Source organism: Pan paniscus, chromosome 10 (assembly GCF_029289425.2).
Source record: "Pan paniscus chromosome 10, NHGRI_mPanPan1-v2.0_pri, whole genome shotgun sequence".
Taxonomy (NCBI): Eukaryota; Metazoa; Chordata; class Mammalia; order Primates; family Hominidae; genus Pan; species Pan paniscus.
In genome coordinates, this window is record NC_073259.2 from 132848760 (window position 1) to 132871226 (window position 22467).

Below are 22467 nucleotides of genomic sequence, written 5' to 3' on the forward strand. Positions count from 1 at the left end.
CTGATTTGCATGCATGCCCATGGACCACGAACCCCACAGAACTCGGTGCCTGCCTTCAGCAGCGTAAAGTCTAAAGAGGGAGACAGCGCGACCAATTGCTCACACACAAAAAAAGATCCACCTTGCAAATATAGCCTCACCCCTCAGCCTCCGTCTTCCCATCTGTGAAATGGTCCCCTCAAGACTCCCTGCTGTACAGGTCACTGGATAGCTCCATGAAACATGTGCTCCCCTGAGCATCAAAAGGGGCTGCTGTTATTTGTGCTGTTGCTATGTTGGGATTCCTGGTGGTGCTTTCTCTCTCTGGCCTCTCACATTCCAGACGCCCTGGGGGTGGGTGGACTGGGATAGGGGATGAATCCGGTGTGGGTGACACAACAACCTCAGTGTCCTGACTCCTCCCTCTGCAGCCCCCACAGGGAGTTCACAGCCATTCAATCCATGCTGAGCTAAGCCCGGGTCTGCACTGGGGGATCGGGGCCCTACTTGCTCCCAGCCCCACCTTCCTGCCTCCCTCCTCAGTTAGTGGCACCTCCCTCTGGCTCACACTTGTAATCTCAGCACTTTGGGAGGCAGAGGTGGGCCGATCGCTTGAGGCCAGGAGTTCGAGACCACCCTGGGCAAAATAGTGTGACTCTCTTTCTAAAAAATAAAAATAAAAAATAATAATAATTTAAAAATTAGCCAGGTGTCCTGGCATGTGCCTGTAGACCCAGCTACTCGGGAGGCTGAGGCAGGAGGATCACTTGAGCCCAGGAGGTCGAGGCTGCAGTGAGCCCTGATCGCACGACTGTACTCCAGCCTGGGTGACAGAGACCCTGTCTCAAAAACAAATGAAAATGGCCTGGCATGGTGGCTCATGCCTGTAATCCCAACACTTTGAGAAGCCGAGGCAGGCAGATCACAAGGTCAGGAGTTCGAGACCAGCCTGGCCAACATGGTGAAATCCCGTCTCTACTAAAAATACAAAAATTAGCCATGCATGATGGCGGGCGCCTGTGATCCCAGCTACTTGTGAGGCTGAGACAGGAGAATCGCTTGAACCCAGGAGGTGGAAGTTGCAGTGAGTAGAGATTGCACCACTGCACTCCAGCCTGGGCGACAGAGCGAGACTCTGTCTCAAAAAAGAAAACAAACAACAAACAAGCAAACAAAAACAAATGAAAACTAACAAACAAAAAGCAGCCTCTCCCTCCCCCTGGCCGTCAGGCTCAGACACTTGAGAGTCTCACTGGACGCGTCCTCATCCCTCCCTTCCCACATCCAGTTTAGCACCATGTTCTATGAGCTCCAGCCCCTAAAAATACACCCCACATCTGTCCCTTCTTCATCCACTGCTCCGCCCTGGCCCAGGCCACCACCACCACCACCACCACCATCTGTCACCAGGAGGAGGGCCACTGCCTCCAGCCGGACCTCCAGCATCCACGCCTGCCCCCGCAGCCTCTCCCACAGCAGAAACAGCAAACGCAGCCCTCCCCGATGGAAAAATCTCCAGTGGTTTCCCACTGTACTTAAAATCCTAACTGCAAGGCCCCCCAGCTCTCCACCTCCATCTCCCTCCAACCCCCTCCCACTGTGATCGTGTAAAATATTTATTTGGTCTTCTGCCTTAAAATCCTTGGAATCTCCAAAGTGTTTAGTTTGCCAATGACTCACTGGTGGCCAGCAGCCCCTAGGCAGCTTCAGGATGGGGACTGGTCTCAGGAAAAACCAAGTCAGCGCTACAGGACTGGGACTTTCAGCCCAGTCCCCAACCTCCAGCAGTGAGGGGAGAGAGGCTGAAGGTCAAACTGATCACCAATGGCCTGTGGTTTAATCAATCATGCCCATGTATACAAAAACCATATATAGAGAGAAAGAATGAATAAGACCTACTATTTGATCCCACAACAGGGTGACTATAGTCAAGAATAACTTGATTGTATATTTTTAAATAACTGAAGGAGTGTAACTGGATTGTTTGTAACACAAAGGCTAAATGCTTGAAGGGGTGGATACGCCCTTCCCATGATGTGATTACGTCACATTGCATGCCTGTGTCAACACATCTCATGCACCCCACAACTGTATACACTTACTATGAACCTACAAAAATTAAACATTTAAAAATTTAAAATGATATAATTTTAAAAATTATGCCCACCTAATGAAGCCTCCATAAAAACTCAAGAGGACAGAGTTTTTGAGCATGGGAAGGCTCCTGGAGGGCGGTGTCCTGGAGAGCATGGCAGCTCCATGCCCCTTCCCCATGCCCTTTCCCCGTGCCCCTCCCCCATGCCTCTCCCTAGCATCTCTTCATCTGTATCCTTCTAACATCCTTTATAATAAATAAGCTCAGTGCTTCCCTGAGCCCTGTGAGCCGTTCTAACAAATTAATTGAACCCAAAGACAGGGTCGTGGGAACCCCAATTTACAGCTGGTCTGTGAGAAGCACAGGTGACACAACCCAGGGCTTGAGAGGGGCATCGGGAGTAAGGGGCCGCCCTGGGGTCTGAACCCTCGACCTGTGGGGTCTGACACTGCCTCCAGGTAGACAGCGGCAGAATTGAGTTGAATCAGAGGGCCCCCAGCTGGCATCCGCTGCAGAATTAGGTGTTCATTTGATCTGCTGTGGGGGGAGCCCCCCATATTTGGTCACAGAAGTCTTCTGTGTTGATTGTTGTGGGGTGAACAGAGGAGGAAAAGCAGTTTGCATTTCTCCCACTCAGTCCCACTCTCTGGGCTCCAGCCACAGCGCACCGTTTCTGTTCTGCGTGTTGCTACCCCAGGCCCTTTGCACATGTACTTCCCGGTTCCTGGAGTGCTCTTCTCCAGATTCCCATGAAGCCTTCAGGAGTTGGCACTTCTCAGAGGAAACTTCCGGAAATGTGCTCTCATCTAAGCAGCCCCCCTGCCCAGCACCTCTTCTCCAGCGCACCCCCTGCTCTTCTTTCTATCCTGGCATCGTTGCTTCCCAGAGTGACCTTACTCATGTGTGACCTTACTTATGAGTGACCTTACTCATACGTGACCTTACTCATGCATTTACTCGCCAGCTGTCTCTCCCACTAGAAGGCAAGTTTGTGAGGGCAGGGAGCTTTCTAGCTTCGTCCAGCTTTGTTGTTGTTGTTTTTCTTTTCTTTTCTCTTCTTTTTTTTTTTTTTTTTTTTTTTGAGATGGAGTCTCACTCTGTCGCCCAGGCTAGAGTGCAGTGGTGAGATCTCGGCTCACTGCAACCTCTGCTTCCAGGTTCAACCGATTCTTGTGGCTCAGCCTCCCACAGCTGGGATTACAGGCGTGTGCCACCACACCTGGCTAATTTTTGTATTTTTAGTAGAGATGGGGTTTCACTATGTTGCCCAGGCTGGTCTCAAACTCCTGACCTCAAGCAATCCGCCCACCTCGGCCTCCCAAGGGTGAGCCACTGCACCCGGTCACCTCTGTATTTCTGAAGTGGATACCCTTGGTGTTCTAAGCAGATCCAAATGAATCCTCTTTTTACTGTATTTGCCCTGATTTTGGAGCATTTTTGTATCCAAAACCCAAGACCTATTGGTCTGCCTTTGAGAGCTGTCCATGGCCCTGGGCTGCTAGAGTCCCCTTTGCCCTCCTGGGACACTCCCTGGCCAGGAATCTTGGTCTCAGCGTCTGCTTCTGGGGAACCTAACCCAAGCCGATTCGCAATAAATATGAGGGTGTGTGACACACAGTGAGCACCCAAACAGCATTTGCTGAATGAAGGAATGAACAAATCGACACAGACTTCTCAGAGCTTGACTCCCTCTCAGAGCCCAGCAAGTGCTCTGCACACAGTAGGTGTCTGATAAATGTTTGCTGGAGGCTCAGCATTTGAGAGCTTTCATAATCGTCCCAGGCTGTGTACAGAATGCTCACGCATCCATTTCTTTTCTTTTCTTTTTTTTGAGATGGAGTCTCACTCTGTCACCCAGGCTGGAGTGCAGTGGGATGATCTCAGCTCACTGCAACCTCCACCTCCTGGGTTCAAACGATTCTCGTGCCTCACCCTCCCGTGTAGCTGGGATTACAGGTGCCCGCCACTACACCCAGCTAATTTTTGTATCTTCAGTAGAGACGGTGTTTCACCATACTGCCCAGGCTGGTCTCGAACCCCTGGCCTCCCACAGTGCTGGGATTATAGGCGTGAGCCACCGCGCCCAGCCCTCACACGTCCATTTCGATTCCACCCTTACAGGGGTTCTCAAAGATTCGTACACAGCAATCTTCACTCCCACCTCATGGCAGTCTCAGAGAGGTTATGAATTGCTCCAAGGCCACCCAGCAACTTGAGCAGAGCAGGGAGTAGCACGCAGGTACTGGGAGTAGCACGCTAAGGAGGAGCAGACATCGTGTGACCCTGGTCACCCTGTTATAGGGTTGTCACTCTTGTTCCCAAGGCCCCAGAGAGAAAGGGTTAAGACCCCTTTGAAAATCTGAAGACTTGAGGAAATGCTTCCCAGAATAAAACGCCCAGACACACACGTAAAATACAATTTCTAGGGGTCACGGGTTTCCGAAGCCAGGCTGTGGACCACAGCTTCCCCAGTTTAAAATCAATCCACTCCGTTCCAGGAACCGGGTGATCCGCAGCCCCTCCCAGGCAGCAGCCTCTGGACCACCTGTGTGCACAGCTCGCCCCCCAGTGGCCGAGCTCGGAATCGTCCTGAAGTCTCGAGTGCTGCCGCCAGATTGCAGGGGATCGCGGATGGAGAGACAAGTCGGGGGGACTTTACCCCCAGGATGGGGAAAAGTCACCCACAATTCAAGCAAAGATGACCCTTGTGACAGATTAACATTTCAGGGCCGCTACCTGGAGAATGGACGGCTCGGGACACGCGTGGGAGCCGGGAGGCCAGTGGACCAGACTGGCAGAGCCTTCAGGTGAGACAGGATGGCTCCAGGGCAGGGGCTCGGACACAGGGTCCCTGGCCCTGGACCCACCCACGGGGCCGCCACCTCTTGAGCCCCACGCTGACCCCGAGAGGCATTGTTTTCAGCCGAGGACCACCGCCCTGGCCCACTCCATTCACTATCCACTTCACCCATCTCTCCTGGGTGACATCGCTGCAAAGCAGGAGACGTCCCTGCAAAGCAGATCTGAGTCACCTGCTTTAAAGGAGAGAACATTAGGTCTCCAGAGAGGCTGTGTGACTTGTCCAGGGTCCCACAGCTAGTAAGTGGCAGAACTGTAAAGTTGTTTGAGAGGAAGGGCCGCCTCTGTCTGGTCCACAATTGCAACCCCTGTGCCTAGCGTGTAGTGGGCACTGGATAAATATGTGTTGAAAGAATGGGTGTCTGCGTGATCCAGGGAGTGCTAAGGAATGTGAGTAACCACCCTGGCTAAAAATATTTGTTTCCAGCACAAGGGCATGTACCGGGGTTTATGTTGCAGGTCCTTGGAGTTTGGGGTTACAGCAACTGGTATCAGGACTTCTGGTATTCTAGAACATTCTAGTATCAACTGAGATACAAAGTGCCCCAGGAGTCCTGAGACAGGGAAAAACAGCAAGCAGGAGTGATGGGGGAGGGGTGCTTCCTGGAGGAGAGGGCATGGCTGGAATTGCGCCTTTGATGATGGCGAAGACTGAGAGAGGCAGAGAGGGGGGAAAAGGCCACGCAGGGGCGACGCAGGCTGAGCAGGAAGAAGGGTGCATGGGACACAATCATGGGATGGTGCAGAGATCGCAGGTAGCAGGCTGCTTCGAGGTACTGGGAGGAACATCCTTAATAGTTAGGTATTTATTTTAATGGAGACTGGAAAAATATTACTTGCCCAAAGGACCCATAATTTCACAGATACAACTGCCTTCCTTTTAAAATAAAATTCTTTAAGAAAAAAAGTAAGCCAAATTAAATCAACATGGTAAGTAGTGGAGTCCCATCGTTGGCAGGGGCTGGCGCCTAAAGTGAAGGCATGAGAAGAAAGTCTCGCAGAGTCAAAGATGCTCAGAATCAGAGACACTGAAGCTCAACCGGGTGTCCCGAACCCCTGCCCTCAGGCTGTGGGGCAGGCGGTGCTTCCCTCCCTGAGCCCTGGCTAAGGTCGTTGGCTGGGCTTAAGACCAAGGATGTGTCCAAACGCACACCCTACAAAAAAATCAAACCTCACTCAGAAGCAAGATGTTCACCCAATGAGACACACGGGAGGCTAAGTCCCTCGGGAACACACACACACACACACACACACACACACACACACACACACCCCCCACACAAACACAAGAATGACTTAAGGGCCAGGGCAGTGGCTCATGCCTGTTATCCCAGCACTTTGGGAGGCCGAGGCGGGCAGATCGCTTGAGCCTGGGAGTTGGAGATCAGCCTGGGCGACACGGCGAAACCCCATCTCTACAAAAATATACAAAAAATTAGCCGGGTGTAGTGGCACAGGCCTATAATCCCACCTACTTGGGAGGCTGGCTGAGGTGAGAGGATCGCCTGAGCCTGGGAGGTTGAGGCTGCAGTGAGCAGTGATTGTGCCAGCCTAGGTGACAAAGTGAGACCCTGTCTCCAAAAAAAAACCCGAATGCCTTCTGGGGCCTGTCTTTTTTTCTGTTTTATGAGCAGGTAGACTTGAATGCAAGAGTTAAAACTGTCTGTGATGTGTTGCATACACAGATTAAGTCAAAATCCTCACCGTGGCTATCAAATAACCAAAGCTGGGCTCAGCTTCCCAGAGGATCAGACATGGGGAGTTTGAAGGGAACCATCCTCGGGGCCTGGACTCTCTCCTGAGCTTGTCACTCGCCTGCCATTTCCCCGGGCAGGTCACAAGACCCCCCACCCCTCCACTCTACAGCCAACGGGCAAAGCCTCCCTGACCTCCAGCCCCAATCAGAGGGAACTTGCCGGACACAGGTTTCGAGAACCCATCTAAAGATCGGGTAAGAAATGCTTTTGCAAGCCGGTGGTTTCCACTTTGCTGCTTTCTACAAATTTGAAGAAAGGTCAAACGGACCTGTCTGCTGGGAGATCAGTGAAAATCGCTTCCAATGACAGATCGCCGTGTGACATTCGCATACTACCCAGAAGGAGTATAAGAATTCCACTCCCAGTGACTTCCTTATGAAAACAAGGCTTCTCTGCACTTGCAGGGACAAAGAATTGATGGTAAAAATTGGTTTCATTCTAGCAATACGTGGCAGTCATTCACGGATACATGAATTAATTGGGGGTGGAGAGGAAGTCCCAGTCATCCCAGGACAAGAAGTATTTCTAAGCAAATCAAAGCCACAATGAGAAACCACTACGAAGGGCTGAAGTTTTTTAAAACTGAAAACACCAAGATGCTGGTGAGGACGCAGAGCTGATGGGAATGCAGCCTGGTACAGCGACTGTGAAACTGGCAGTCCCCCAAAAGTGAAATGCAGAGCTCCAGTTTGACTCAGCAGCTCCACTCCGAGGTATACACCCCAGGGAAATGAACGTACGCCTTCACACACAAATCTGTACATGAACGTTCACGGCAGCTTTGTTCATAGTTGCTGATATGGTTTGGCTGCGTCCCTGCCCAAATCTCATCTCGAATTGTAGTTCCCATAATTCCCATGTTGTGGGAGGGATCCAGTGGGAGATCATTGAATCATACGGGCGGTTTCCCCCATACTGTTCTCCTCGTGGTGAGTAAGTCTCACAAGATCTGATGGTTTGATCGGGGGTTTCCCCTTTCACTTGGCTCTCATTCTCTCTTCTCTGGTCCCATGTAAGACATGACTTTGCTTCTCCTTTGCCTTCCACCATGATTGTGAGGCCTCCCCAGCCATATGAACTGTGAGTTCATGAAACCTTTTTTCTTTAAAAGTTACCCAGTCTTGGGTATGTCTTTATCAGTGGCGTGAAAACCAACTAATGCAATTGCCAAAGGCTGCAACCACTCTACGTGTCCCTCAATAAGTGAACGGCTGAAAAGCACTGGTGTGTGCACCCCATGGAGTTCTGCTCAGCAGTGAAAAGAAATGAACTATTGCTACACACAACAACAGGCATGCATCTAGAGACAGTGCTGAGTGAAGGAAGCCAGGCTCAGAGGGTTACAGGCTGTAGATCCCATTTAGAACATTCTGGAAAAGGTAAAAATAGCTAGTGGCCAAGGGCTAAGCATGGGGATGAGGGACTTCCCTACAAAGTGGGAGGAAGGCAGCACAGGTCGCAGGCTGGGTGCAGTGGCTCACGCCTCTAATCCCAGCACTTTGGTAGGTTGAGGTGGGACTAATGCTTGAAGCCAAAAGTTTGAGACCAGCCTGGGCAACAGAGCCAGACCCCCATCTCTATAAAAAAAATTAGCCAGGTGTGGTGGCACACATCTGTGGTCCCAGCTACTCAGAAGGCTAAGTCAGGAGGCTCTCTTGAGCCTGGGAGGTGAAGGCTGCAGTGAGTCAAGATTGAATCACTGCACTCTAGCCTGGGCAACAGAGCGAGACTCTGTCTCAAAAAAAAAAAAACAAAAAAATTATGGGAGCCCACTGTAAAACAAACAAAAACAAAGGGAAGACATGAGGAAATCTTGGGGGATGATGAAATTGTTTTGTCTTGATTGTAGGGGTAATGACTCAACTCTATAAACATGTCAAAATTCATGGAATTGTACACACAGACACACAACTCTAATCTGTAAATGAAAAAGATATATAAAATGCATACCAAAAGGACATGCATTCCAATAAAATTTTGCTTCTTTGATATGTCACATAAAACATAGTGATATAGTTTTGACCAATTGTGTCCTGAGAGTTGAAAGGCAATCCAGATGGTATAGGCTGAATGTTTGTGTTGACCCAAAATTCCTGTTGAAGCCCTAACCTCCAGTGTGGCTGTGTCTGGAGATGGGGCCTCTAAGAAAATAATTAAATGAGGCCCTGATCTGATAGCATCAGTGTCCTTATAAGAGACACCACAGAGCTCTCGCTCTCCCTCTCTCTTCCCCCTTTCACACCGAGGAAAGGCCGTGTGAGGACACAGAGAAGGCGGCCGTCTGAAGCCAGGAAGAGACGCCTCACCAGAACCCAACCCTGCTGGAACCCTGGTCTCAGACTTCCAGCCTCCAGAGCTGTGAGAAATAAATGGTTTAAGCCACCTATTGATGGTATTTTTTCTTTTTGAGACAGTGTCTCACTCTGTCTCGCAGGCTGGAGTGCAGTGGCATGATCACAGCTCACTGCAGCCTCAACCTCTTGGCTTCCAGCAATCCTACCTCAGCCTCCTGAGTAGTTGGGACCACAGGCGCCCACCACCATGCCTGGCTAATTTTTGTATTTTTTTTGTAGAGATTAGGGTCTCACCATATTACCCAGACTAGTCTTGAACTCCTGGCATCAAGCAATCCTCCGGTCTTGGCCTCCCACAGGGCTGGGATTACAGGCGTGTGCCACCACGCCCGGCCTTGATGGTATTTTGTTATGGCAGCCCCAGACCTAAAAAAATTTACCCTTGATGGTCACAAGAAATAAAAAAAAAAAGTTTGCTTCAACTTAAATATTTATGTTGCAGGCAAGTATAAGAGTGATTAATAAAAGGCTTAAAAGCATCAAATATAAATATCATTTAGATAAAATTTTAGGAGGGAAGAAGAAAGGAAATACAAGTTTAAGGGGGAAAAGGGCATAACATTTCTGACCATAAATGAGCTTGTTCATATATTCTTTGAAATGTTCGTCAGTGAATACCCTCTCCTGTTCTAGTTAGATCCCAGCGGGCACACTTAAATACTGATGAAATGGTCTCATATTCAAACATCAACGATGATGACAATCGGAGAAAATTCCATCCTTTGCAACGATCTACACTTAAGATGAGAACTTTTAGATGGCTCCAATCTGTTCTCTTACCCGCTTCTCTTCTTCACCATTTATGTAACAAGCAGAAAGCAAAGGCCTAGAACAACACGGGGCATGTCCTACGGGCACCAGGATTTGTAGATAAATGCACAGAAACACATCCAGGGGGCCCCATGCAAAAGTGGCAAAAGCATCTGCACTGGGGGCTGTGGGATGGGACTCAGACCCTGCTGCTTCTAAACAAGGGCGTACTCATGCAGTATTTCTATGAAACTCAACATTGCACAAGGTTGAAATTTGAAAACAACAGGAAGGTAAGCCAGCAGCCCGGCCCTGGGAGAGACGCTCTTGGCAGCCACCAGAAAGGAGCTATTGACCAAGAGAAGAAGAGCCCGGAACTTCCCAGAGGCCCCCACCCCCACGACCTCAGCAAACAAGGCTGTCACAGAGGCAGGCATCCCATTTTTTTAAACGTTTATTACTTCAAGAGTGAATTATTTTTCAAAGATGATAAAACTCATTTCTATTCCAGTAGAAAAGGGTCACAGGTTTGCCCCTGGGTCCAGGAGCGCCCAGAAGGCAGGGCCCCCAGGCCTCTTCACCTCAGCCTGGGCACCTATAATCTGAGGGACCCTGTGAGGGGGTGGGGGCAGCTCGGGGGCACAGCCTGCGGCCACTTCGGCCAGAGAGTGGCCGGCTCAGTCCATAGGATGATGTCAGTTTAGGCTGGAGGAAAAGGGCGCCAGACAACCCGATGCAGTGCCTGTGAAGACTTCGGGGGGATCAAAGTCCGGCCGGGGTGGGCGGAGACCCTCGGGCAGCTGCACAGGGCATCTTGTGCTCACCCCATTGTTTTCCGAGGCCTGTGTAAAGGCGCTTTGCCCGGCCTGGCAGGTAGACCAAGGCCAAAGCTCGTGGCCAGGGCCTGGGCACTGAGTCCCCACTGAATTTGGCACAGGAAGGCAGCACTCCCAGCCTGGCCCGTCCTGCATGGGGAGCCACCACACCGGGACTGCAGTGTTTCACCTTGGAGGGGAGGAAGCCTGGGCCCAACGGCTGAACGGGACAGGCCAGGCTCACCCGAGGAAGGGGACGCAGGACCCACAGCCCCTGTGGTTAGGCCTGTGGGCCACGTGGAGAGAAGGTTCCAGAACAGTGCTTGTTGACGAGCCTCTCCCTACAAGTCCCTTCAGCAGCAGCTCCATCCCTGAGTGTCTGCACAAGCCTGCACGCATGTGTGTATGTGTGCCAGGGCGTGTGTGCAGGTGTGCAACAGGCACATGGCAGCTGGGAGGCTCAGGCTGTGGGGCTGGGGGGCTGTCCGCTGGGAGAGTCTGGGAGAAGCGGGGTGTAGGGGCTGGGGGGCCGGTCAGGCCCAGCGGCCAGGCCTGGCTGGCTCACGGTGTCCTCAGGACCCTGTGGAGAAAGGCAAAGCTGGGTGACCACCCACGCCCTGTCACCAAACCCCACCCTCATCCCCGCCCACCCCGGCCCTGTACCCACATCCCCAGCAGAGACTCCACCCCCGCCACCAGGCTGTCAGAGGTGAGAAGAGACTGGAGTCACCTATAGACTCCTGGAATGACTCCAAGGGCCTCTTCATCTCACTCAACACCCGCCTGGCCTCCCCGACCTCCTTTAGAGATGGAGAAACTGAGGCCCAAAGAGACTTAATACAGTGAGGGGCAGAGCAAGCGGGGCGGCCTGTGTGCAGCACAGTCAACATGGAACAACCGGGGCAAGCTCTGTCCCTCAGGAGGAGAACGTATGTTTATGTGTTGATTTATTTTTTATTTTTTAGAGACGGTCTCTCTCTGTCGCCCAGGCTGGAGTACAGTGGTGCCATCATGGCTCACCATGGCCTTGAACTCCTGGGCTCAAGTGATCCTCCCACCTCGGCCTCCCAAGTGGCCGGGACAATGACACGTGCCACCACCACGCCCGGCTCATTTTTTTAATGTTTTGTAGAGATCAGGTCTATGTTGCCCAGGCTGGTCTCGAACTCCTGGGCTCAGGCGATCCTCTCACCTCAGCCTCCCAAAGCGCTGGGATTCCAGGCGTGAGCCACCATGCCTGGCCTGTGTTTTTAAACCCATGTCACAGGACGGTATTCAGCCTGAACAGCATTCATGAACAGAAGACAGGGAGGAAAGCCAGCCACACAGCAATACACACAGCAGGATGCAGCTTCGGTCACATTCAAGTGACCTCATGCTCATGGCTGCGCACATGCAGATTCAGAAAAAACAAACCCACGTGCCAAGTTCCTGACCATGGCTGCTCAGGGTATGCGGGGCGCGGGACGTGGGGAGGGGGATGAGGGCCACCCAGGGAACGAGTGAAACTAAGGGCACGAGATGCTGGCCATCTTCAACACTGACAGCTGTCAGCAATGGCTGCGTCTGGGTGAGGGGAACTGGATACTGTCATTTGTCTAGTTTGACAGTTGTAGAAAATTTCTCAACTTAGAAATTAAAAATACAGATAATGCTAATGATAAGAGTGTGGGGTGAGCCTTCGTCCCACTAAGCCCCCTGCCTCCCTTGCCCTGAGCAACAGAGGCCTCCCTGCCCCAGTGGCTGGGGCTGGAAACCGCTGCCCACTCCGCCCACCTGTGCTTGCTTCACCACGGGGTAGGAAAATCAAACTCCTGTTCAGGGCAGAGAGCGGGCAGAAGGGCCAGGGTCTGCTGCACTGAGCCAGGCACGGGGGAGGTCAGCCCCGCCCCCTACACCACCCACTGAGGCAGCACAGGACACCCACAGGTGGCTAGACCTTAGCCATGTGGGCCCAAAGAGCCGTGACTTGAGAAAGTCTCACTCAGAAGTAGAAAGGGGAAACCACCCCCAGGCTGTAAAAGAACCCCTGGTCTTTCCCAAGGAAGACACGTGCAACAAAACCCGCAGGTGCCAGGGGGTGAAGCAGGTTCCTCCTCCTTCCCCTCCTCCTCCTCCTCTTTGCCACTTGTTTGACTGAGGAACATGGACTTGGCGTGGGAGAAAGATCGGTGAGAAGCTAAGAAAGGTCCAGGAACATACCCCTGAAGGGCCACCTGGACAGTTGTCCAGGCTGTTCACTGCACAAAAGGACCCAGCTGAAGGGTTACAGACCAGTGGACACACAGTTTACCAAGCCCCCTGCCCTACAGCAGGCCTCATCTGCCCAGAGGGGCTGTCTTTTTCTTATTTATATAAAAATATCCGTTTTCCCCCCTTCTCCCAAGCAAGGCAGCCCCTCAGGGCCATCCCCATACCCAGGTACAGGGCAAAGGTGTGGGGCCTTCCCCAGGGACTCAGGCCTGAGACTCAGAACAGGACCCAAGAGGGGGCAGCAGTGGCCTGCAGGGGGACCACCAGCCACCACCCCAGGTGCCCACCCCAAGCTGAAGCCAGCCACTGGAGGACACTGCATTCCCCGTTTCACATGCCTAGGGGATCCAGGGCGCTGGGCTGGGCTCCAGACCTTCCAGGAGGCAGGGCAGGAGGGTCTTTTCAAGTCAAACACTTGTCTCATCACCTAAAAATTGGATTCTGTTGGCAAAATAAAGGGGAGACCCCAGTTTTGTTTGGGGGGCAGATGACAGGACATCCTGGTTATGTCCAGGGAGGTGCAGCCATGGGGCCCTGGCCACTCTATCTATGCTAAAAGTGAAAAGCTCCCTGCTCTACACTGACCAGGCTCTGACCAGGCCCTGACCAGCCCCCCACCCCTGCACTCTGGGAATCCCAGGCAAGTTTCTGCAGAAGGGAGCAGTGGCTGGAAGGAGCAGGGACACCGATGGGGCCAAACCGTGCACAGCACTACGGTGTCCTGGAGGAATCCTGGGAGAGAGGAAAGGAAGGGGGTCCGGCCAGAAGGCCTTGCCCCCAAGCCTGGGGACCCTGTCCCAGGGAGGATCCTCTCCTAATATTAACACTCCGCCCCAACATGGTCAGACTCCGCCCCCTACTCCCAGATGGACAGGAAGGGCGCCCCAGAGCTTGACTGGGACACAGGGCTGGCAGCGCCTGCCAACGCCAACAGGCTCCTGCCTGCCCACCCCTTGGCATTTTCTTTTTCATCTCCTTGTCCAGCCCTGGCAAGTGAGATGAGTTAGACACAGCCAAGTGGCCCCAAAGAGTGGGGCTGCTGCCTCACGTCCCCACAATGTGGCTCCCTGGAAAGCTATTTTCACCCAAGTAGGCCTAGCCTCAGAAGCTCTTGAGGGCAGCACATTTTTCAGAAACTAAAATAACAGCTATTATCAGAGGCACCACCGTAGAGCGACTCACCCCTGCCCAACCCCAAGTTGTAGGGCCTGCGGCTCTGCCCGTCACCTCCCCTGGCAAGGACACCATCCCTGGCCACGGCTCCCCCACGACCTCAGCCCTACAGGAACCTGGCCAAGGAAACGCAGAACCCCCAGGGACATCAGCCCATGTCCCCAGCAGATAGGGCGGCCACATAAAATCAGAACGCCTAGTTAAATGTGAATTTCAGGTGAACTACAGACAGGTTTTCAGGATACGTGCGTCCTATCATTGCACAGGAACACAATAAAAATTACTTATTGCTTACCAGAAATTCATATTTAACAGGCACCCTTCTGTTGTTTCTTGTGTTTCGTTTGTTTGTTTGTTTGTGCTCAATCTGGCAATCCTGCCCTCAGATCCAGTCCCAGGTATACAGTTGGTGTTCAGTTGATGCCTACATTCTTTGTTCTTGGTCAGTCATCCCAGATGTGTTTATTTATTTATTTATTTTAGTTTTATTTTTTTGAGACGGAGTCTCACTCTGTCACCCAGGCTGGAGTGCAGTGGCACGATCTTGGCTCACTGCAACCTCCATCTCCCGGGTTCAAGCGATTCTCCTGCCTCAGCCTCCTGAGTAGCTGGGATTACAAGCGTGCGCCACCACACCCAGCTAATTTTTTTTGTATTTTTAGTAGAGACAGGGTTTCACCATGTTGGCCAGGCTGGTCTTGAACTCCTGACCTCAAATGATCCACCTGCTTCGGCCTCCCAAAGTGCTGGATTACAGGTGTGAGCCACCACACCTGGCCAGTCATCCCAGATTTAGATCAATGCTTCTCAAACATGTTTCTACATCAGAATCTCATTAGGGTCCATTAAAATACAGATTCCAGGGTCCCACCATGATCCTATTCCAGAAGGCTAGAAGGCTGCCCAGGGATCTGCATTTCTAGCAGACTTCCCCAGGGGAGTCTATTGCACAAGAGATTCCAGAAGCAGCAGGCCTAAGCCTTGCTCCTGTCTTTCTAATGTGACCTTGCAAATAGGCACCAGCCCACAGAATACAAGTTGCCCTCTGGGATCAAAAAAACTGCTATTCACTCAGAACATAGGAAGGGCAGTTTCTCCAAAAGCAAAATACACAAATATGCATCTTCAGTCTGTAGACACTCCAGGTGAAGTTGAGGCTGAAGGAATGAGCAGGACCCCAAATGTTTTAAGCCGCCAGCATTCTACTTGATATGGGAGGGGGCGGGGAGGCGCACGGCATTACCTGGTACCCACCTACAGTTTTGCTTCCTGCAGCACAGAGCCCTTGGGAGCTGATGTCATCAGGGATTCAGAATAGGCCTGAATGGCCTCCTTATCCTTTGAGCCCTTTTTACTACTACTCCAAAATAAATAGCATTTCTCCTAGAAGATAACCAAGCTAATTTATAGTTGACGTTGAAGCCACATAAAAATGGTTTTACACGGTTCTTCAATTTGCAAAAGGCAAAGAGGAAACAGGAAAGGCACATAAGTTTAGAGTCCAACAACCCTCAACGATTGCAGGTGGCTGAGATGTGGGGAGCTGCCGCTCTTAGACATAAGTACAAGCATCTTCAGGAAACACACCTGGGAGGTGGACAAGCCAAGCTGAAAAGGGCTCGTCCACTTGAAAATTTAAGCCAGCGAGGAAGCAAGGTGGGGAGATGGGCCATGGAGACCGACAACCAGTGGACTTAGCTGGGGGGCTGTTTAAAATCAACGAGGAACAGATTGTTCTGTTAAAATATTTTTGATTTATTTTAAAAGAATGACTTGAGAAGAAAAAATTACTGCTTTTTTTAATTTTTGAGACAGGATCTCACTCTGTTGTCCAGGCTGGAGTGCAATGGTGCGATCATGGCTCACTGCAGCCTCCAACTCCTGGGCTCAAGTGATCCTCCCACCTCAACCTCCCGAGTAGCTCAGATTACAGGCAAGAGCCACCATACCTGGCTCAAGTGGAAAATTTCTCTAAAGAGAAATTAAAATATGTTGAGTTTACCCGCATGTGATTTTTTTTTTTAAATCAGGACAAATTACATAAAAACTGATAAGGCCGGCCAGGCACAGTGGCTCACACCTGTAATCCCAGAACTTTGGGAGGCCAAGGCAGCAGATCATGAGGTCAGGAGTTCAAGACCAGCCTGGCCAACACGGTGAAACCCCGCCTCTACTAAATATACAAAAATTAGCCAGGCATGGTGGCAGGTGCCTGTAATCCCAGCTGCTCGGGAGGCTGAGGCTGAGGCTCCCGCTTGAACCCGGGAGGTGGAGGTTGCAGTGAGCCCAGATTGTGCCACTGCACTCCAGCCTGGGCAACACAGCAAGACTCCATCTCAAAAAAGAAACCAAAAAAAATAAAAATAAAAAAACAAAAAAAACTGGTAAGGCCCTGCTACATCAAAACACACATAATGGGATAAATTTCACTTACGTGGCCTCCAATGAAACCTGCAGGGAGGGAGCCACACTGCCGATCGTAGCATTCTTACTGGATTTGAGGGTGGGATGCTGATTTGGGGGCTGCGGCAGAGAAAGGGACCCTAGCCACAGCCTAGACCTTCTGTGCTTCCTGACCCTCCTTCCCTGTCCCCATTCTGGTGGACAATTTGGAGACAGACAGAAGGAGACAGAGGGATAAGGCTGTCGTGGCCTCCTCTGGCCCAGCCCCTCAGCCAGTCCCCAGGGACCCCCTCATGTGGCTGTGCGTCGTCGCCTGTGGACACCTATGGTGATGCTCTGCCACGGGAAGGTATTCATGGTCTGGGAGTGTGGATTCTGAGTCCTTCTGTCCTCCCTACATAATTCAGTCTAGAAACTGGAGGGAGTTCCCTTTTGCTCGCTGGAGTCACAGCCCTGCTGGGTCCTGGCTCCCCCTGGGGCAGTAACAGAGAAGGGGGCTCCCAAAAGGGCTGGTTGGACCCAATGGTCATTGTTCATCGGGAGCTCAAATGCTAGAGCAGCAACATGATGACAGCTGGTGTCCAGGCTACCACCTCACATTGTGGAAACCTTTTCCCCCCGAAGGACAGGAATTTTGAAAGGAAGTCGGGTTTCAGGTCTGAAAGCCAAGGTGAAGAACCAAGAATGCTTTATTCTCACCCAGCATGCAAGCATGGAAGCAGGCAAGCCTTCCCTGAGACAGGGGAAGAGGAAGAATCATTCACCAGTGCTAAAGGAAGCAGGTGCTGCAGAGGAGCCAAGACCAGCAGAGCAGCAGGGCAGCCCCAAGGCCCCTCAGAAGGCCTCGGCCTGTGGCCCTAGGATGATGCAGGTGGCGGCCACCTCAGAGAGTGGCTTTCTGGTCCATGCATCCAAAAACAGCCTTTCCTGATGCCCTGCCAGTGGGCAGCATCCCTTCCCCTGCCATGGCAGCCACTCGCCCATCTCCACTGCCCCTTGACCTCTGTGATCACAGCTCTCCTGTCCTTCGTGTGACTGTAGTAACTTGCCTAAAGGCCTGCCTTGCCCATCTTTGCTGCAGATCTCATGTTCTGGTCATTTCTGCATCCCCTGACCTGTGCAAAGGGCCTTGCAGTGAATGCATGAATGAATAAATAAATGACCCCGAAGCAAGGAGGGACACTGTTATCACCCCTCTTCCTGCTGCTTCTGGAGGTCTGAAGCCCAGGGCTGGAGCTCTTCCCCACTTCCGTTCCCTCCTGATTGCAGCTGCCCCATCCTGTTCGAGCCATCGACTTCCTCACCCACTGGGGCCTCCCCGCTGGGCCCAGGCTTCCACCCCTCCCAGCCCAGGGCCCATTCCCCAGCCAGCAGCTGACCTAGTGATTCCCCTCTTTAAAAGCCTCCAATGACTCTGTCACTCCCAGAATCAGTTCCAAACTGCTCACTGTGCACCACGAGGCCCTGGGTGGCCCGCCCTGTCCACTCTCAGACACCACCTCCTACCTCTGTCCCTGCCCTCACTCCCCTCCAGCCACCCTGGCCCTACCTGACCGTCCGATGTGCCTTGCCTGTCCCTGCCACAGGGCCTTTGCAGTGGCCGCTCCAGGCAGCATTCCTCATGTGGCTGTGTGCTGAGTGCCTCCCTGGCCTCCATGTCAAAGCTCACTATCTACCTCTTCAGAGAGGCCTTCCTGAAGCTCCATCTGTCCTTGTCCCCACTTGCTCCAGACATGCACTCTCCAGTCTGGAAGCTGCATTCAGTCTGGAAGCCCTTGAAACGGGGCCAGTCCAAAATGAGACCTGCTGCACATGTATCGTACACACAGGATTTCAAAGACTTCATGCAAAAACACTGCAAAAATATTGATGCCGTTTATACTGATTACATGTTGAAGTGATAATACTTTGCATATATTTGGGTTAAATAAGATTAAAATTAATTCCACCTGTTTCCTTTGACTGTTGAGTGGCTATTAGAAAATTTAAACTGAAAACCTCACACGTGGCTCACGCTGTATTTCTATTCGGCTCTAACCCCTCACAGCTCCTATCATGAGTGAAATTATCTTTTCTGCTGATTTACTTGGTTTTCATCTGTCTCCCCGGCTGGAATGCCAGCCCCCCTCAATCCCCCTGAGCAGGGACCTCAGCTGTCTCCTCCACTGCTGTACGTCCCCTCGCCCCTAACAGAACCTGGCATCCCCGGGTGCTGACTTGATGAATGGATGATGCAAGTACCAGGTCTCATTACTCAAAGCCCACCTGCGCCCCCTCCAAGGGAGGGTCCCAGGCCTTCCAGAACAGGCAGAGTAGTGGCAACGCGGCATGCAAAAGACGCAAGCGTGCGGCGCAGCCCCCAGCAGTGACCGCTCCCACTCCGGCAGAGACGCAGGACTGCTGCTGGAGGTGGGCTCCAGGCTGCGGTTGGCCAGAGGGTCCAATCTGAGGCCCCTTTCCCCCAGCAGGCAAGCGAATGGCTGTCAGCCCGGGCCGCCCTCTGGCCAGCACCTACTTGGCTCCGGATTTGGCAGATGACAGGGACCAGCAGCAGGACGCAGCCCAGCGCCAGGAGGACGTACTGGGCATAGTGCATCACCTTGGGCATCAACACCAGCTGGGTGTAGAATGTGTGAAGAGTCTCCCCCTCCATGGCCCCGCTCTGAGGAGACAGAATGACAAACACATGAGCTGGGGCCGCAGGCTGCGGGCTACAGCGCAGATGCCACCCAACACCTTCCTCTGTGTCCGCCTCAGCTTTTCCCCACCTGAAGCTTCCCGGCTAAAGCATGTGTTGGAGCCTGCCAGGGACCTCCTCCCTCCAGGACACAAGGTGAGACTACAATTCCCAGACTCCCTTGCAGTTGGGCAGGGCCATATGATCGTGTCCTGACCAATGGGAGGTGGACCTGGCCTCACGTGACTCTCCATCTCGTTCCCTGCCACTGAATGGAGGCTCTCCAGGACGGCGGGGCCACCGGGGCCCTGGAACCCTAAATGACTGCAGGGAGCAGAGCTCTGCCTCCCCATCAACCCACTTCAGATTCGGCTGTGAGTAGGAAGTAAACTTGACATTCGGAGGCTTGTTTGTCCTGGCCATTAGCTAGCCCTGATTTAAAACGAGGTGGGCAAGAAACAATAAATACAGTAAATAAAATAAAATAAAATAATAAAATAAAACAAGCTAGGCCAGAAGGAATTCTGAAAAGCTGCGAGAGAAGTAAGTTTAAGAGAAAAGCTGACACCTTGGAAACCAACTTCCCCACTTTCAGGAGAAGAGGCCATATGCCTCAACAAAATTATTTTACACCCAGGGCCAGGGACTTTACCTCTTCATGCAGCTTCTGTCTTCCCCATCTCTAGGGATCCCTTTCACCTTGGTGGGACAACTGACATAGGGTGCTTGGACAGTGTGAAGAAGTTTCTGATACGCTGGTCCATGTCACAGTCCGGTTACCCTGGCTCAGCCCTCTCCCTTTCTACAAGCTGCTCCCCGCCTCCTGCCTCAAATGCCCACATTGGCTCTTAACAAAAGCCCCCGACGCTGTGCCCAACGCACCCTTACCTCTGCAAACCAGAGCAGCGGCAGGACCACAGGCTCAATCTTCCCAGTTTGTCTGGAAATAAGCAAGACATAGCTGTGTGAAACAAAGTCTTACACCCAAACTTGATCTAATTCTGCTTGAATACAACATCTAAACAGGTTTAGTATAATTTTGCACACACTAAACCCTCACCACCAAATATAAACAATGAGCTGAAACACTTTAGGAGCCATATGACAAAACTGTCCCCAGGCTGAAGGTCTCAGTCTACAGCCCTCAATAATACTTGTAAATAAGACTAACTTTAAATCTTTAAAAGGCATTTTGTTTTTTTTTTCTTTAGTTGACAAGGTGAGATGTTTTCCCACAGGGCTGTTTGACATCACACAGCTTTGAACCTGTGATCATAAGCTCTGAGGCCAGGAGGGATTTGATTCTGCAATCTCAGTCATCCCTCCTTATGCCATTTCTTACCCTCAGTACAGTACAATAAGATATTTTGAGGGAGAGACCATGTTCACATAACTTTTATTATAGTATTTGTTATAATTACCCTATTCTTAGTTATTGTTAATTGTGGCTATGCCTAATTTATAAATTAACTTTATCATAGATGTGTGTGTATAGGAAGAAGCATAGTATATGCTATACAGGGTTCAGTACTATCCCCAGCTTCAGGCATCCACTGGGGGTCTTGGAATATACCCCCAGGGATAAGGGGTCCACGGTACTTGATTGGCGTGGGCTGAGGGAACCAGTGTTTCGATGTGCTGCCAGAAGGAATCTCCCCTGGCAAAGAGCTTGACAACTTGATGATAATCTTTTTAAACTAAAAACTCACATCTCCTACAGGGCAGAGACCACCAGTGACCCAGCCAAAATCCATTGGTCCCTTTTAGAAACAGGACCCCAATTTTACTCAGGATGGCAATGCACCCACTTCAGCCTCTCTTGTGGCAAGTGAGGCTCTGTGACCAAGTTCTGGTTAATGAGATGTTCGCAGAAGCGTTAAGTGGGATGGCCGGGAGGGCTGCTTAAAAAGAAGCTTTCACAGCTGGGAGGTGAACCTTTTTTCCCTCCTCCCTTTCAGATGCCTGAAACGCAGATGCAAGGGCTGGAGCTCTGCAGACACTGGGACCAGAGGTGACCTTGAGGATGGAAGCCATGTGTTGGGAAAATGGAACAGAAAGATGAGTGGAACTTGGACTATGAATGTCTCTTGCCATACTTGGACTGTCTGCCTCCAGACATCCTCTAAAAGAAGATTTTTAAAATAACAATATACCTTTGTCCCATTTGAGCCACAACTGTTGAGTTTACTGATCTATACTGCCAAACCTAATTCCACCAATATACTTCACGACCCAGCAATTACGCTCTTCAGAAACTGCCCTAGAGATGCTCACACATGCACACAGAGGCACAAAGATGTTCAGTGTTGCTTGGACTAGCAAAGACAAACAGACAAACGACAATATGTATCTTCTCTATGGCCACATATATATGAATGTAAATAAGTAGGAAAAGGCCTGGAAGGAAGCACAGCAAATTGATGATGGTGGGTACGGCTGGGGATGGCGGGGAGTCACAGGAAACCATATTCTTCCCCTCAGGAAGATATGTTCTTATTACCTGTGAAATTAAAACTTACACATCAAGTTAAAAAGATAATAAAATCCAAAGGGAGAATAAAAGTTAACTTGACACTGCAGAAACGTCACAGGCATGACCTCATCCAGGCTATCAAGGTCTACATCAACAGTGATACAGTATGTTGACGGAATGTACCCAAGATGCTCTGAAATTGGAACTTTCTCTCTGTGGTCCTCCTCCCAAAACCCATCACCCCAGTCTAATCATGAGAAAAGCACCAGACCAATCCCAGTAGAGGGGCATCCTACAAAATACCTGACCAGTGCTTCTCAAAAGTGTCACTGTCATCAAAATGAAGGAGAGATGAGAGACTGTCACAGCCAAAAGGTGCCTAAGGAGACCGGAAGACCAATGCGACCCCTGGGAAACTGTGACCTGCCACGACGAAGGGGACCGTGCAAACGTGACTGCATCAAGGCTCTCAGATGGGGAGAGCGTCCTGGAATATCTAGGTGGGTCCATGCAGATGTGGTTACATCAAGGTTCTGAGATGGGAAGAGTATCCTGGAATACCTAGGTAGGCCCCAGAGAATCACAAAAGTCCTTAAAGAGAGAAGCGGGAAGTCCTAGCCAGAGCAATCAGGCAAGAGAAAGAAAAACGAAAAAACAAAAACAAATTTTAAAACCCTAAAAAGAGAAAAATTAATTTTTAAAAAGAGGGGCTGGGGCGTGGTGGCTCACGCCTGTAATCCCAGCACTTTGGGAGGCCGAGGCAGGTGGATCACAAGGTCAGGAGATTGAGACCATCCTGGGCAACATGGTGAAACCCCATCTCTACTAAAAATATAAAAATTGGATATTCAGAGAAGGACTGTGTGGTAGATAGAGCTC

General features: G+C 51.2%; 1 protein-coding gene and 1 long non-coding RNA gene across 8 annotated transcripts in view; one reads left to right on the forward strand and one right to left on the reverse strand.

The window, feature by feature from the left end:
* Window positions 1-9455: 9455 nt before the first annotated feature.
* SCARB1 (scavenger receptor class B member 1) overlaps window positions 9456-22467 on the reverse strand; it is a 128832-nt gene continuing 115820 nt past the window's right edge. For 4 of the 7 annotated variants that reach the window (XM_063593766.1, XM_063593767.1, XM_034934817.3 and 1 more), the window contains 2 exons: window positions 20004-20055; window positions 17110-19100 (listed from right to left, as the gene is read on the reverse strand). In XM_063593766.1, the coding sequence (XP_063449836.1) occupies window positions 18693-19100; window positions 20004-20055 (460 nt within the window). In that variant the 3' untranslated portion in view covers window positions 17110-18692. Of the gene's footprint in view, window positions 11190-15289; window positions 15419-17109; window positions 19101-20003; window positions 20056-22467 lie in introns of those variants that run through there. The other 3 variants (XM_034934815.4, XM_034934816.3, XM_063593769.1) reach the window with 3 other exon arrangements.
* Window positions 19149-21665, forward strand: LOC134728506 (uncharacterized). Its single transcript, XR_010108974.1, has 2 exons — window positions 19149-19489; window positions 21074-21665. It is a non-coding gene; the product is annotated as an uncharacterized LOC134728506 (long non-coding RNA).